General features: G+C 44.2%; 6 protein-coding genes across 12 annotated transcripts in view; 2 read left to right on the top strand and 4 right to left on the bottom strand.

Moving 5' to 3' along the window:
• Positions 1 to 508: 508 nt before the first annotated feature.
• RB195_019517 (uncharacterized protein) lies at positions 509 to 1,517 on the bottom strand (the record flags this gene model as incomplete). Of its 2 annotated transcripts, none has more annotated exons than XM_064187400.1 (2): positions 509 to 1,053; positions 1,169 to 1,517. In XM_064187400.1, the coding sequence occupies 2 exons, from the start codon at positions 1,515 to 1,517 to the stop codon at positions 509 to 511; spliced, it is 894 nt and encodes a 297-aa protein (XP_064043281.1). The 2 variants fall into 2 exon arrangements, with proteins under 2 accessions (XP_064043281.1, XP_064043282.1); XM_064187401.1 differs by having other exon boundaries at positions 1,169 to 1,346.
• Positions 1,518 to 1,937: 420 nt separating this feature from the next.
• On the top strand, positions 1,938 to 3,361 carry RB195_019516 (uncharacterized protein; the record flags this gene model as incomplete). 2 transcript variants are annotated; one of them, XM_064187399.1, is made up of 4 exons in its annotated part: positions 1,938 to 1,954; positions 2,037 to 2,104; positions 2,338 to 2,703; positions 2,814 to 3,361. In XM_064187399.1, the coding sequence occupies 4 exons, from the start codon at positions 1,938 to 1,940 to the stop codon at positions 3,359 to 3,361; spliced, it is 999 nt and encodes a 332-aa protein (XP_064043279.1). The 2 variants fall into 2 exon arrangements, with proteins under 2 accessions (XP_064043279.1, XP_064043280.1); XM_064187398.1 differs by lacking the exons at positions 1,938 to 1,954; positions 2,037 to 2,104 and having other exon boundaries at positions 2,355 to 2,703.
• A 4,224-nt stretch (positions 3,362 to 7,585) lies between these two features.
• RB195_019515 (uncharacterized protein) lies at positions 7,586 to 8,592 on the bottom strand (the record flags this gene model as incomplete). Its single annotated transcript, XM_064187397.1, has 2 exons — positions 7,586 to 8,133; positions 8,244 to 8,592. 2 exons carry the CDS (start codon positions 8,590 to 8,592, stop codon positions 7,586 to 7,588), a joined length of 897 nt encoding a protein of 298 aa, XP_064043278.1.
• Positions 8,593 to 9,042: 450 nt separating this feature from the next.
• RB195_019514 (uncharacterized protein) lies at positions 9,043 to 13,604 on the bottom strand (the record flags this gene model as incomplete). The annotated part of the gene is made up of 6 exons (XM_064187396.1): positions 9,043 to 9,115; positions 9,328 to 9,454; positions 11,458 to 11,576; positions 11,682 to 11,894; positions 12,019 to 12,160; positions 13,334 to 13,604. 6 exons carry the CDS (start codon positions 13,602 to 13,604, stop codon positions 9,043 to 9,045), a joined length of 945 nt encoding a protein of 314 aa, XP_064043277.1.
• On the top strand, positions 11,868 to 15,216 carry RB195_019513 (uncharacterized protein; the record flags this gene model as incomplete). Its single annotated transcript, XM_064187395.1, has 4 exons — positions 11,868 to 12,083; positions 12,184 to 12,288; positions 14,471 to 14,819; positions 15,050 to 15,216. The coding sequence occupies 4 exons, from the start codon at positions 11,868 to 11,870 to the stop codon at positions 15,214 to 15,216; spliced, it is 837 nt and encodes a 278-aa protein (XP_064043276.1).
• The window catches only part of RB195_019512 (uncharacterized protein), a gene marked incomplete at both ends in the record, with an annotated part of 25,462 nt that continues 23,318 nt past the window's right edge, over positions 13,974 to 16,117 (bottom strand). For 4 of the 5 annotated variants that reach the window (XM_064187394.1, XM_064187391.1, XM_064187392.1 and 1 more), the window contains 2 exons: positions 13,974 to 14,110; positions 15,721 to 16,000. In XM_064187394.1, coding sequence (XP_064043271.1) covers positions 13,974 to 14,110; positions 15,721 to 16,000 — 417 coding nt within the window. Of the gene's footprint in view, positions 14,111 to 15,610; positions 16,001 to 16,117 lie in introns of those variants that run through there. The other variant, XM_064187390.1, reaches the window with a different exon arrangement.

Below are 16,117 nucleotides of genomic sequence, written 5' to 3'. Positions count from 1 at the left end.
CTATGAACTATTTGAGCTCTACGACTATTGATTCAAGTTAACGCGTTGGCGCTTCGCAAAGGGATGGGCAATGTCGAGTGCTCTATCCTTTCTTGGGTGCACACACTAACATACAAGTTGTAGTTAGCAGCAAGCTGCTTCTACACTTACTACTAATCACATTATTTCTACTCAGTATTTAATCAAAGTAGTCAAATAGTCAGTTGCTGCTACATTGCTGAATGTGGGATGCCTCTTACTGTAAAACGAGGTACAGGTAGCTATAGAGAAAAGCATGTGCCTCTAAGTTGTCAACAACGGATGGAAATTTCTGAAAAGAACGAGTTTTCTTCCAAAAATGTTTGTCTTCAACATTCTTAACGAAAGTGTGAGCATATATCCACACTGAACAACAAAGTAGATCGAATCATTTAATTCACTACATTCGTTTCAAATTCTTCTTTGTTTAAAAACTTGAGAGGTTGTTGGTGACTGGAAGGATCTTCTTAGTTCGTTGTTGCAGTGCCGTTTAGTGAGCGAAGCGAGAAACGAACACAGTGGAACGAGGTGGGCAAGGACAGTAAGCGGCATCACTTCCAGGGAGACCTGGTCCTCCAGGCTGTCCTGGTTGTCCATCACTTCCTGGATTTCCTGGAGCTCCAGGCTGTCCTGCAGGACCAGGGGTACCAGGTCCTCCGGGCTGTCCAGCTTGTCCAGGGCCTCCAGCATTTCCGGGTGCTCCAATTGGTCCAGCTGGTCCAGCTGGTCCGGGGGTTCCTGTTCCAGTAGTGCCATCTTGGCCGGGAGGTCCTGGCTGTCCGTCAGCTCCTGGGTTTCCTGGTGCTCCGGCATCTCCGGGAGGTCCTTGGGGACCGGGTTGTCCATCTTGTCCAGGAGATCCGGGAGCTCCGGGTTGTCCATCGGGTCCAGGGCCTCCTGGTGCACCATCTTGTCCGGCTGGTCCGGGAGGTCCTGCTGGGCATTTGACGCATCCAGTGTCTTGTCCTGGGCATTGGATTGGTGCGTATGTGGAGGTGTTGTCTTCTCCTGGTGGACCAGGCTGTCCGGGTTGTCCTGCAAGCTTTCACAATTATCTCTCTCCTTGCATATATGTAAGTGAAAAAGAAAAAGTTAACGTTTACATAGAAGTAGCAAGCAGGTGCAAGTTAAGCAAGAAAAATTGACGAACCTGGCTGGCCTGGTTGTCCTGGAGGTCCTGCTGGTCCTGGTGGGCAAGTGGGCTTGGTAGGCTCGCATTGGCAGAAAGCAGGGAGACCATTGCTCTGTCTCTTCTGACGGAAGATAGAGTTGAAGGGATTCTCACGAGGCTTGGTTGGAGGAGTGACAGTGATTTGGAAGTCCATCATCTGGCTCCAGGCAGAGTCGGTCTCAACGCGGAACACGGCGACACCATCGAGAACCTCGTCGTGAATTTCGCTGATGGTGCTGTACAGAGATGGCACCACAATCAAACAGGCAACGATGGCCAAGGTGGAACAGGCAGCAGCCACACCGACGACGAGTTTTTCCTCGAACATTGCGTAATTTTTCTTGCGCTTGCAATGCTTTTATAGTGCTTCAGGCACATCTCTTATTGTATGGACTGTATTTCCACGTCGGTGTTTAACGCAAACTGGAATGGTAGCTGATAACGATGTTGCATGCGTGTATCGGAGAAACAGATACAGAAAATACAAGATACAGAAACAAATTTAAACAAATGAAGCAGTGAAAACCATCCATCAAACAAGAGAGAAACTGTTTTCTTCCCTTGCTTTTTTTGACAAGACGTCGTTACGTACGACAGAATGTCGCTCACACCATTTTAAATATTCGTTATCACCCGTTTTATATACAGGCAAACTAACGTTTTTGTGACCTACACCAATGACCTCAGCGTCGGATATGCGGGAGTCCCTACATTTCTTAGGAAAAAATTAGGTCACCAAATATTCGTCATGAATCTAAAAACAGGGTATGTTTGGAGATGACTTTTTTGCTATGATAATAATGATAATTATGATAATTCGTGTAGTCAGCCAATCTTATATTTGCAGTGAACTATTTCCTTATGGACCGAGTGCAGCATGCTGTAATGCCTCACTTGAAGAGTTCCGAAGTTTCAGTCCGTGCAAAGGATGAAGATACCTTCAAATGTCCAAGGAACACCCTCATGTTTTTTCACTGATTTTCATATCTGAAGTGATATAAACGGAGACCCTGAGGTCACCACGGCTCGGAACGGAATTTCGATATTTTATCGATTTACATTTCAGTTTATGCGATAGTAACTGTTCGTATATCGGATCTCAGCCCATGATGTAACGTAGCGCAATCACTATAAAAGTTTGACACAAGGGAAGAAACCCAGCACAATGTTCGAGGAGAAACTCGTCGTCGGTGTGGCTGCTGCCTGTTCCACCTTGGCCATCGTTGCCTGTTTGATTGTGGTGCCATCTCTGTACAGCACCATCAACGAAATTCACGACGAGGTTCTCGATGGCGTCGCCGTGTTCCGCGTTGAGACCGACTCTGCCTGGAGCCAGATGATGAACTTCCAAATCACTGTCACTCCTCCAACCAAGCCTCGTGAGAATCCCTTCAACTCTATCTTCCGTCAGAAGAGACAGAGCAATGGTCTCCCTGCCTTCTGCCAGTGCCAGCCTTCCCAGCCCACTTGCCCACCGGGACCAGCAGGACCTCCAGGACAACCAGGACAGCCAGGTTCGATAATTTTTCTTGCTTACTAGGTCTAAATATGTAAACATTAACTTTTTCATTTATATGCAAGGAGAGAGCATTTATACATTTATATGCATTGTGAAACCTTGCAGGACAACCCGGACAGCCTGGTCCACCAGGAGAAGACAACACCTCCACATACGCCCCAATCCAATGCCCAGGACAAGACACTGGATGCGTCAAATGCCCAGCAGGACCTCCCGGACCAGCCGGACAAGATGGTGCACCAGGAGGCCCTGGACCCGATGGACAGCCCGGAGCTCCCGGATCTCCTGGACAAGATGGACAACCCGGTCCCCAAGGACCTCCCGGAGATGCCGGAGCACCAGGAAACCCAGGAGCTGACGGACAGCCAGGACCTCCCGGCCAAGATGGCACTACTGGAACAGGAACCCCCGGACCAGCTGGACCAGCTGGACCAATTGGAGCACCCGGAAATGCTGGAGGCCCTGGACAAGCTGGACAGCCCGGAGGACCTGGTACCCCTGGTCCTGCAGGACAGCCTGGAGCTCCAGGAAATCCAGGAAGTGATGGACAACCAGGACAGCCTGGAGGACCAGGTCTCCCTGGAAGTGATGCCGCTTACTGTCCTTGCCCACCTCGTTCCACTGTGTTCGTTTCTCGCCTCGCCAAACATTAAATCAACAAAATTCGTGCTAAGTAAACGCTCTTCTTTTGGTGCATAACAAGTGAATAAATGATTGAAGCAGTTTCTTCGAAGTCTCAATTGTGAGGTACGCCGAAAGACGCCAAAAATGTGCTCTATCCTTGTTGGATGTTTGCAGAGGAACAGCAAGACGATTGTGGTCATCCACATAGTGACCATCGCTTAAAATTCTCTTACACAAATGCAAGTTTTCAGGAAGCAAATGTGTTTCTGTTGCGATGTTCATTATAGTAGGGGGTAAGTGAAAAACTCGATCTGTCATTCAGTTCTTTCGGCATCGAATAAAGCGCAAGGTCATATGGAGAAGCAAATGAAGTTCTCCGACCAGATAGACTCCTGAGAGGTTCCAAAAGTGGTTTCGAACACTATGCTGGAAAATGTACCGTTTGATTTGGTTTCAGCCTACTGTGCTACGGCTATCAGTGTCAACTTAGGTGAAGGCTTTATGGGGTAATGCTATCTTGATTGCGATCCTACGCCTAGAGATTCTTCAGAAGTTAGTTCCTGTTGAGTGTAACGGAAGGTGAAGTCTTGTGCTTGGCTGACAACCAGTTACAGCGCTGTAGTTCTTTCCAATAAAGACATTCAATAAAAATTAAAACACTCGCTTGTTTGAAAATAGGACTACGTTATTTTGTAGGTATTAGGTTGTGCAATAAATGAGTAATAATGATGCAATAAATGAGCATTTTTTCAAAGACAAATATCCACATAGGAATGAATATTTTCGAGTTTTCGTTCTACAAGAGAGTCCTATTATAAACTTTCCGAAGTTTTATTTATCCTAGTTTCCTTATTCTGTTAAAATATGGCGCCGAATTAACAAAAAGTGAGATTTTTGATGCCTTCGGTTTCTTGGAATTATTTGAGGTGATAAAGCGGCTGAAGTTGTTTGTGAGATTTGAAGCGTGTGTGCAGGGCATCGAATGAGGCAAGAAACAGTCCGATGTACAACAAAAAAGGCTTCGGAAGCATTAAAGAAATACAAAAAAGGTAACAAAGAAAAAGGAAATAAAAAGCATTGAAAAAATATTGACCGATGGGAGGATGTTGATGAAAACGACGGAAAAAACGGCGATTGGTAGTACACTGTTGACTAATTTACAGTTCTTTTTGCTCACAATGAAGAATTAGAAAAGAGGCGAGTTCTCTCTCAAATTTCGACAACCGATTAGGCTCACTGGTATGCGAACTGCCTTCGATGTCAAAATCACAAGTTTCAAAGCGTGAAGCCCTCGCTCCCAATATATAATATTCATGTTCAAAGCTCACTTGTCGATATTGTCTAGAGTATATGCAAAAAAAAACAAAGAAACATATGGTGTCAGAAACACTTCATACAGTCCACTTCATGCCCACCTTCAATGATCTGAAAAAAAAGGTCATTATAACTTAAAAATCAGAGCAAAACATGGTTGGAGTGTGGAAATTCCTTTCTTCTATGATGTACGAGGTTTTGAAAGTTTTTTTTTCCTTCTTCCCTGTATTTTTCTCTTCGAAAAGATCGTTCACAGCAATCTAATGATGTGGGTGAATCAGCAGATCGATTTTACAGTTATACTTCCGATCGTCGAACCGATTTGTTGCTTTGTGAGAGGATAATCCACGGTGTTCTTCCCTGAGGTGCATATCCTGTTTTGTGGTATCGTATACAGAGTAAGTATTGATTCCACTGAGAGGCAAAGTGCATGGTTGATAATTCGGAACGAATGGAACCGTCCAGGAGCGCAGTATTAAGAACTTGGGGTGTATTGAGTTTCTTGAATTCTGTGATGTGACTTCGAAAATGAACGCGACGACACACTAAAGGCGATGTTTCAGAGGATCTGCGACTGAAATATGCACAGCTGAAATTGTTCCTGACTATAGGAGACGCGTTGGTGTGTTTGAAGAGACTTTTCAAGATAGAAGCAGAGTTAAAGTGTAGTTTACTATTCCACGCAAATTAAAAAACATTTTCTTCACCAACAAAACACATTTCCCAAAACACAGAACATGGCTTTGACATAGTTGCTCGGCGCGTTGTGCTCAGCCAACAGAAATCCTAAAAACAAATACGATATTGTGCACCTGGAATTGAATCAAGGTTTTAAATGAACAGGTAAAGGCACAGCATTGCTAAATAGGCCCTTATTTCGAAGTTATCTTATTACTATTATTTCTACACATACTGTGAATTTTGGATGTCAAAGAAAAAGGTGGAGATCGACTTTGATTTTTCGTATCTTCGGTAGTTCTGCTATTTTCTGAAGGAATGAATTCTGAAGAATCATGTTCTTCCTATCTCAAGCGTGTATTCTTTATTTATAGATCATTCATCTGTTTTTATAAAACGAAACCTCAACATGGTGACTCTCTACTCGGGAACACGCTCTAATTAAATGTGCTCTGTAGTTTAATTGAGGATGGAGTTTAAGGGGAGCGTTCCAAATACTTTTCGATGCCATCCTTTCTTCAGCAAAAAATAGGATTTGGAAAATGGCTCATTTATTTTTTGTGCACTTTTTTAGCTTGCCAGCGCTGGTGCGAAAATAAAAAAATGAACAAAAATAAAATCTCTTCAGTCTTTCGATCCCTTAATTTATAAGGGTAGCAACCCTTATAAATTTAGAGATTAAGGGAGCCTAGGAAGACTTTATTAGTATTTTTAGGCTTTCAATCCCTAAGCTAGAGCAAAGAGTTACTCCATCGAGTAGCTGATCAGTGTGAATTTCACCGCAATTCCACTTTCCAAACTTCCATTTCACCAGTTCTGTGCTTGCAAACAGTTGCCTCGTAAGGTTAACCTCGGATTCCTTAATATGTAGATAATATTTTCTATTTTGTTCGCTTCTGAAAACTATGTTTCAAACCCCATCCAACAATGAAAGGATCCTAAAATATGAAGTTTCCGAGACAGCTTCCTTGAACGTCGAACGTGGATTCCACTCATCCTGAATAGTTTCCTGGGCGACATTCTGTGAATAGTGTGTCTTCGTAACTGGAATATTCACTATAACGTTTATGGCAAGAATTCAGGTTGCCTTAGATTGTTGGACAGCGTTTCTGAACGAACGCTAGTTATAGTGGAAATAAAATATTTTGGTTTTTTGACACTACAAAAAACAAACCAGAAGTTGTTTTTAAGTTATAGCAGTGCGATCAGAGAGCTTCTTAAAAGGATTTATAGTTGCTTTTGAGTTACTGTGGCACAAACAAGTGTGTCTTAAATGTAACCATTAACGCTTATTTTGCGACCGAACAACCAATCAACCGAGTTTTCTTCTATGAATGAGATTGCATGAATAAATGAAAATTGTTCCAATAAAGTACTCTGGTTGCTGTAACGACTGCAACAAAGGATAAAGGACAGTGTCTGGCGTTGATCAATCCGCTTGGTTAATCGCTAATCGTTAATCAATCAATCCGCCACGTTCACTTCGTTTCAGAATTGTTTTAGGTTACGAACGTGTAACTGGCCTATACAATGACTTGTGGTGGCTATGCGTTGTTTTATTTCTCAACTCAGTGTTTTTATCCTCCCAGACAAGTCTGGTACCAATTTATCCATCCAATTTATCCAATTGTCCATCCATTTATTTATCTATCGTGGAGGAAGCGGAACCTCTAACCGCTACACTACACCGCCCACCGACTACAACAGTTACGTATAACATTTTCCGCAGGATCGCAATCAAGATCATCGCATCAGGCGCAGGATCGCAATCAAGATAGCATTACCCCATAAAGCCTTCACCTAAGTTGACACTGATAGCCGTAGCACAGTAGGCTGAAACCAAATCAAACGGTACATTTTCCAGCATAGTGTTCGAAACCACTTTTGGAACCTCTCATGAGTCTATCTGGTCGGAGAACTTCATTTGCTTCTCCATATGACCTTGCGCTTTATTCGATGCCGAAAGAACTGAATGACAGATCGAGTTTTTCACTTACCCCCTACTATAATGAACATCGCAACAGAAACACATTTGCTTCCTGAAAACTTGCATTTGTGTAAGAGAATTTTAAGCGATGGTCACTATGTGGATGACCACAATCGTCTTGCTGTTCCTCTGCAAACATCCAACAAGGATAGAGCACATTTTTGGCGTCTTTCGGCGTACCTCACAATTGAGACTTCGAAGAAACTGCTTCAATCATTTATTCACTTGTTATGCACCAAAAGAAGAGCGTTTACTTAGCACGAATTTTGTTGATTTAATGTTTGGCGAGGCGAGAAACGAACACAGTGGAACGAGGTGGGCAAGGACAGTAAGCGGCATCACTTCCAGGGAGACCTGGTCCTCCAGGCTGTCCTGGTTGTCCATCACTTCCTGGATTTCCTGGAGCTCCAGGCTGTCCTGCAGGACCAGGGGTACCAGGTCCTCCGGGCTGTCCAGCTTGTCCAGGGCCTCCAGCATTTCCGGGTGCTCCAATTGGTCCAGCTGGTCCAGCTGGTCCGGGGGTTCCTGTTCCAGTAGTGCCATCTTGGCCGGGAGGTCCTGGCTGTCCGTCAGCTCCTGGGTTTCCTGGTGCTCCGGCATCTCCGGGAGGTCCTTGGGGACCGGGTTGTCCATCTTGTCCAGGAGATCCGGGAGCTCCGGGCTGTCCATCGGGTCCAGGGCCTCCTGGTGCACCATCTTGTCCGGCTGGTCCGGGAGGTCCTGCTGGGCATTTGACGCATCCAGTGTCTTGTCCTGGGCATTGGATTGGGGCGTATGTGGAGGTGTTGTCTTCTCCTGGTGGACCAGGCTGTCCGGGTTGTCCTGCAAGGTTTCACAATGCATATAAATGTATAAATGCTCTCTCCTTGCATATAAATGAAAAAGTTAATGTTTACATATTTAGACCTAGTAAGCAAGAAAAATTATCGAACCTGGCTGTCCTGGTTGTCCTGGAGGTCCTGCTGGTCCCGGTGGGCAAGTGGGCTGGGAAGGCTGGCACTGGCAGAAGGCAGGGAGACCATTGCTCTGTCTCTTCTGACGGAAGATAGAGTTGAAGGGATTCTCACGAGGCTTGGTTGGAGGAGTGACAGTGATTTGGAAGTTCATCATCTGGCTCCAGGCAGAGTCGGTCTCAACGCGGAACACGGCGACGCCATCGAGAACCTCGTCGTGAATTTCGTTGATGGTGCTGTACAGAGATGGCACCACAATCAAACAGGCAACGATGGCCAAGGTGGAACAGGCAGCAGCCACACCGACGACGAGTTTCTCCTCGAACATTGTGCTGGGTTTCTTCCCTTGTGTCAAACTTTTATAGTGATTGCGCTACGTTACATCATGGACTGAAATGCGATCCGCGAAGAGTTCCCATTGCATAAACTGAAATGTAAATCGATAAAGTATCGAAATTTCGTTCTGAGCTATGACCTTAAAGGCAGCATACCATGAAATTGACATTGCTAAAAATGAGCACGAGGCAGCTTCAGCGGCTCATTGACAGTCCACTCGTTGGCAGATGCGGCGCTGCACTCGCAGAGACACGCTACAAGGTAGCTCGTAAGAATATTTGATCGCAAAAGCCGTTTTCGACGCCGTTTTTCAGGCAAGTCTTGGTCAAATTGAATGCAATCGCGTCCGTGCTTGTAATCTTCATATCCCCTAACACCATATTTTGTGCAGAATTCTCAATACTGTCATCTCTTGATATTGAAAGTAGAGTCTCAATGTTTATCACTTCAGGACATCAAAACCAGCAGGAAAACATGAGATCTGATATCTGTCGGACATTTGAAATGTCTTTTCACTAAACAAAAACATTAGAGTCGTTTAGCTGAATTGCTGCAAAACACCGCAGCTGATCCACAAAGATGTTCACTGTATTGAAATGCTTCACGAATTATTATAAAACGTTGTTATCATAACAAAAAGATTTTCTTTTTATGATCCTTTGAGAAATGTGAATGCGTGAACATTTTGAATACAGAATCGAAGACTTCAACCACGTACACAACTTACTTGATACTCCCTACTGGTATTTCCGGTCCGGATAAGGTGAATACAGGCTTTTTTGCAGTGGTGGTGGCGCTCTTTCTATGTGTTTTCAAAGCGAATATTTGTTTTTGTAGTTTCTTGCCCGGTGGTTCTGGATCTCACAAGTAGAGAGCTTAGAAATCTGGGAAGAATATGAATATTAATAATGGATAAATTTCTGCAGCGGATACAACTTACGTTTTAGTGTGGGACTGTTTATCATTGGAGGGGACTTCCGACAGAAGCTTTCGAGAGTAGAGCATAGGCAAATAGAGGATTTTGTAGAGATTTGGGTTAACCGCTCAGATCTGTGGCCACTATTCAAAGTGCATCGTCTTCGTTCTAATGCGAGGGCTTACAGTGGACGGGATTAGCATGGATTTCTGCAGGTTATTGGTGTTGATCAGCAACGGTAGGTCTAACCAGGATTTCCTGTGTGCAGGAGACGTTGTCGAAGAGCTTTTTGGGGAGGTCTTCAATTTAAACAATGCACAAATTCTCTATGAACGAGATGCATTGCCCTGAGAACATCAGGTGCAGAGGTAGTTCGCGCGTAAAAAAACTAGAGGAAGAACGTTTACATATAAAAGGACCAGTGAAGCTATCTGTCATGGAGGTGAATCCAAAAAAAACTGTGTTCAACGGGATATCTCAACATTTTAGAAGATTCGGAAATGTCAAGAAATGAATTAATGTTGAAAAGGAAGCCGTAGCCACTTTGTCTTCGGCGGTCTATGTAAGGAAACATGGTTGGAAGTAGAGGCACGCAAGTGCTCAGTTTTAGTTGGAAATGTGGAGATCGGAAAGACCAGCTCGATAAAACCAATTTTGAGTAAGAGTAGCTTTGTGATAGCTACCGGCAAATCTCGTTTAACCACCGGGTTGAATCTTCCAAGACACGTGTTTTACTCAAGAGGAACTCTGCATCAAGTTTTCCAGAGAACGAACTACAAAAGGCTTCAGAGTGCCAGAACTTCTAAGAACAGTAAGAAATACTGTGTATGGAGAAGTTCTTCCTAGATAATTTTTCGCCAAAATCTGACTATAAAAAGAAACTTTTTATAGGAAAAATGCGTGAATGGTTACAAAAAAATTTCACGTTACGACGGAGACATAAGAAGTTTCTGAAGTCAAAAATTCCACACGCAAGAAACCTAGCTACGAAAACCCATTCTTCTTAACAAAGGGGAGGAACATCCCGCAGGACATTATACAGTTCAGTAGACTACGAGCACGAGCCCGGCCACGCTCGCACGCTACTTGAAAAACAGCGTGGGAACTACCTTAGGTTCTATGGGTATGTCAGAACACCGCATCCTTGTACATTCATTGATTTTATTTGAATAGAATGCTGAAGAGACCTCATCGATTTTCGGCCGCTCACTCATACATGCAACACCCATACATGCAGGTGGGGCGTTCTACCGTACCTCGTTGGAACAAACGCTGTTTCTCACCTTTACTTTCAAAACGATTAGGAAGATTTGAGGGAGGCTATACACGTCGCAGAAAACTCTACATTTGCTTACAAAGACCCAACATCGGCAGTGATATGATGCCTTTAAGTTGGGTAAAGTAAGTCGGGCATGTTGCAAAAATCTCCGATGTATTGCGAAATCCCATACTGCTTTCAGTTTTCTCAAACTTCATATATTTGTGAGGTACAAAAGCACAGGGCAAGAAAGCAAAAAAAAAAGAGATTCGCAACACGCATCTGTGGAACCATCTTCTCACTGCGGAAACACAAAAATCTGGGAACAAAGAAAAATATGAGTGTATGTTGCAGTATGTTTCGATTTAGAAAACACAAACTGCTCAGAACATGTTGAGCTAGGCAACAAGGCGATCTGCTGGTTTTTTTAGAATGTGACCAGAGAAGCTGGTAGAATGTGACCAGAGAAGCTGGTAGAATGTGACCAGAGAAACGTGGGTTTTCTGTAGCGACTTTCGAAGGCAGATTTGCGTGATGTGCAAGATTTTGATATCTTTCACGTTTCATCCGCCGATACACCGCATCTACCTACATGTAGAGATTTTCATTGTGACACACTTTAATCCAAAAGTAGCCAAACAGTCGTCTAAATAGCTTCCTCACCAATCAAGTCTCTCCATTACCGTAGACGGTGCTCCTCACGTCTCCGATCCGTACCTCATGATGGAACGAATTGTGGATAAGTAGGCTCGACTTATTTGGTGGTGGGAGCTGACCACAAGCATTTCGTTCAGAAAGTGGCCTTAGCACAACTTTGTTGAATATCTTTCTCGTAGCTGACGCTGCTCTTCCGCATGCAGTCTACCTAACAAAACTCATCGATCAATTCGTTCGGTTGTCCGCCTACCCTACTCTCATTCGAAGTCTCGGAGGGACCCACATCGGCATACACTTATCAGCGCGCAGACGAAATCCAGAGGCTGAAGCTAGCTTTGATACAGGGTCGGTAACATGTTGAAGTTTCGCGCTGCGCTTCGCAAATATCAAAATATCGTCAGCATGCTCGGCATCAGTCAAAGGGCACCTTTGACTGATGCCGAGCATAGTGCTAAGACGATGTCTGCAGGACACTAATCGTGTTCTTCACATGATGGCGAAGTTGAACAGGAACTGTCTTGCCACTGCCTCTTGTCTAACCCAAGTCACCACCTCAAAGGTGTTGTACATCGGGCTGGTGTCCGAACTGCAGCAGTTGTTCGTTGATACATGTCATCAAGTAGTCGAGCCTTTCAAGCACTCCATCGGCACGGTGAACCTTAAGAAGACGTCCACGATAACGAGAGTCGAAATCAGTTTCAAAGCTCAGAAAGGCTAATTGTGTTAGTACTGAATATCGCTGTCAAATTTAGATCACTCTCCTGACGATGAACACTCGGTCAATCGGAGATCGGCCAGAACGACAGGACGAAGGCCAGCTTGCTTGTCGTTTCTTCACGGTGTTAACCGATAATCAAGTCAGTGTATTGATCCTTTCGGACAATTCATGTCTGGTACCAATTTGCCGACTCAGGAGGAATGAGAGGCTTAGGCGGTTTCAGAATATCAACCGCGCGGCTACAGCGGAACTCTAATCGGCTGCACTACTCCAATCGACAACCTCGAACCCCAGATGGAGAAAGATATTTCAGAATTTCATCGCTAAGTCCCTCGTCTCCACTAGATTTCCTATTTTGATCTTTTGATACAGACCAGAAAATCGGACTTGGTCGGTTTAAAATATGGTGGTGTTGAGGACTGGAGATTATCTTTCTATAGTACCGCTATGTTGTTTCAGTAAGGCATAGGCTTTCCGTGGATTCTGGTTCTCTCTCTCTCTCCAATTTCAGACTTCATCGCTCTTGACGTTCCTTCGTTTTCGTGGTCTTTTTGGAGTTGACGACGCAACTATCTTCTGAAACGCTTTTCCTGGCTTAAATCGCCAGTACTGCGGGCGACACTAATATAATTGGACGTGGGCCTTGTCTCCGCAGATGCAGAGGCAAACTTCTTCCACGGTATTGAAACTGAAAGCATTTCCGTTGCAACGTCCTTGATGAACTCTGTGAAGCAATTCGCATCGCAGAGCTTCTTTCTGGTCCACACTCTAATAAGAATAGCAGCCTGTCAGTGTTTTTATCCTGAACTCTTCGACTTTTCAGATTTGTCATGATGCAGACAACTCCAGGTTTTCTTATATAAGATTGAGGAGCGTTCTTCGTCAGTAAATGGTCGAGCCGATGTTTGAGTGTTCTCATCTTCCGCTTGCGCTGCTCTTCTGGTGTTAACATGACTGATCTTTGCATGTAAGCTGATTATTTCAATATTCCTCTTAAACGTGAAAGTGATGAAGACGTCCGTCCGTTTGCAGAAGTTAACCAAAAGGTTACCGTTATCTGAGGTGCGCTTTGCTGGATAATACCTTTTTCTAGCACATCGGATTACTCGCATGGCTGTCCTTGATCTAATTTTCTTCCTATCCTGCTTAGGATTACTCCTGAGAAGAGCTAGTAAATGACCTACAGTAAGCAGATTGAGCGACAGTTGTCGATGTCTTGTGGGTCTCCCTTCTTATACAACAGTACGGTCTTGCTGGTTTTCCATTGCTTAGGAACCTTACATTCCGACAAATTGTGAGGAGCCTTGCCAGTGTATTGAGAAGGACTGGCGGCATATACTTCAGATGTTCAGGCTTGATTCTGTCGAGACCGGGTGAACTACGATTCCTCACCGACTTGATGTCATGTCGGACTTCAGTAGGGAGGACTTTTGGAATGACATGCCCATCTTCCATCAGCTGGTGAGGACGTAGTTGTTGAAGAGATCTGAGTAAAAGTCGTGAATGACTTTTTCCACCACCCTTATTGATGCTGTAGTTGTTCCATCAGGGGTCCGGAGACCAATCATTGATGTTTTACGATTGGCGATGTTCCGACGGGCGTAGCGAATGCTCGGTCCCGCCAATGCAGCTAACACTTTTGCTCTTCTCTCATTGAGCTCTTCTTATTTAGCCTCTCTGCAAAGCCTTGTGAGCTTTGACGTGAGTTCTTGGTTGCTTGCAGCTCGTGCAGCTCCACGCAGCAGGCGCGTATCAGCTTTAGAATTTCCGGAGATAGGCGTCTCTTGGTAGTTTTGAAACACTTCGCTTTTTTCGTACGTGAAGTTATTCTACAAGCAGTTCGTATTCGTCGTCGATGTTGTCCATGACGGTATCTTCCCAAAATCCGACAAGCGAAGGGAAGAGCTCCCAGTCGATGATGGTTTTGGGAGTTCGCTTAGTGAACTTCGCGGCTTTTTCTCCTATAAACGAAAATCTTCCTCGAAGAAGGCGATGGTACGAACCTATGTAAAACTTTGGTGCAACAGCGAATTCATACAAAACCTTTTACTGACGATGATGTAGTCAGTTTTATTATGGTACCCTCCATCGAGAGACTCCCACGTCCAGCGTAGAGAGGACTGCTTCGGGAATTGCGAATATCCATGGATGGTCTTAGTCGTAATGATGAACTCGGAACACATCTCTCCCTGCTTATTCCATTGGAGGCCAGGAGGTCTGATGTGAAGCTTTTCAGGGGTTCTTTTTTGGGCAATTTTGGTGTTGAAATCGCCAATTATCACCTAGTAGAAGGCATGATCTTCTCAGTAGAACTTCTTCAGGATCATACAGAAAACTTCGACTTCTTTCTCTCGATGAAGATTGTCAAAGCTGGCGTTGGACCATATCTTCTCATCCGTAAACATCCGATTCGGCTTGTAAGTTGTTCGAAAGGATCGATGCTTACCGCTATATTCGTGTTGACACCAAATCCTCCAACTTCTCTTCTGTCGCATGTTCATAAGCACAGTTCTTCTCCAGTGCCATACACGGCGTTCAGTGGTTGGCGTCGTTTCGACTCGGTCAGTCCGATCACGTCATATCTAAACTTCATGGCTTGCATCATCAGATCCTCAACAGCCGTAGAAGTACCGATCGTCATCCTAGTGCTTTTCCATTTGGGCACCCTACGTAACTCCTGCAATCCGTACCAGGCTTTTCTACGGAATCAGGAAACTCTTTTCCACTACTGTGTTTTGCATAAAAACTCAAAACCCATGGGCAGATTGCAAGCCTCTAGTTCCATAAGTTTTTGGAAGAAAGTTGCATTCTCCCAAAGTGGACAGGTGGAGCTTATTTGTTGGAGGCGACTCCAAATCGCTTCGCTTGCACCTCCCAGTCACTTGACTGCATGCTTTTAGCTGGACCGACGTGCGGTATACAGTGGCATTATGAGCATCCTATCCTGGCACAGCAGAAGCAGGGAGTGCATCTCCTGAATCCACCTGCGTCTCAGGACAAGTACAAGGTCGCTTTTAGTCAGCGATTAACCCCTATCCGTCACCTGGTGACCCATGTAGCCTCGTGACTACCCGGCTGTGATCTCTCTAATTAGAGAGATCCGTGGAAGATAAGAAATGGGAAATAACTTATCTAAACCATACGAATGTAACAGTGTTCAAACACCGAATCATTATAGAGCCGGCGCAGAACTGTATAAGGATTCGTTGTTTTGAAATCAGGGTTTTGTTTTACTTTCACCGCCGAAGCTAATTACCAGCTACTAGTTTCCACTGACCCTGTTTATTTCTTTATGTCTATAATGCATGTTGACCTGGATTGAAATTGTTTATTAAGCAACTGACAACATTGTAAAGAAATTTGTGGTGATTACTATCTTCGTTATGAACGGCAGAGAAAAAACTTCTTAAACAAGAATCCAAACTACTTAAAAAATTACTTCCTCATTCCCAATTACAGAATCACTTTTTTCCATTCAATGACTTAGCTTTTTCTGCTTCTTGTTTGCTTGTATTTCCAGGATTGTTTGAATATTTCCCTTTATGGATTGATTCTGCACTGGACGCTCCACCTGTGTGGCTCTTCTTTTCTTCATTTCCATGACTTTTGTTTTTCTTTTCGCCAGTTGGTGAACTTTTCAACTTAGCAGCTTTTTTTTCTTTGGTTTGTTTTACAGGTAAGCCATGACGTTCTTCCTTCGGTGGTGTTCCTGGATGTTGAGCTAGTTCTCTTCCAGCAGATTTCGGCAGAGCAGGTGGATCTATTGTGCGCTCTGAAGCATGAGGGCTTGTGACACCACCGGCCTGGAGGTTTTCCAAGTTAGCGCGAAGAACGCTAGGCATGACGTGTTTCTGTAAATAAAAAATTTAAACAAAAGATAATTGATAATTGATTGATAATTGGGGATATACTGTAATGATACAGTACAGTCAACTGTAGATAAAAGAAGAATTCTGGCATGAGGGACG

This window comes from Necator americanus, chromosome II (genome assembly GCF_031761385.1).
Source record: "Necator americanus strain Aroian chromosome II, whole genome shotgun sequence".
Taxonomy (NCBI): Eukaryota; Metazoa; Nematoda; class Chromadorea; order Rhabditida; family Ancylostomatidae; genus Necator; species Necator americanus.
The sequence above is the reverse complement of the archived record's forward strand: the minus strand, read 5'-3'. Positions and strand labels throughout refer to the sequence as shown.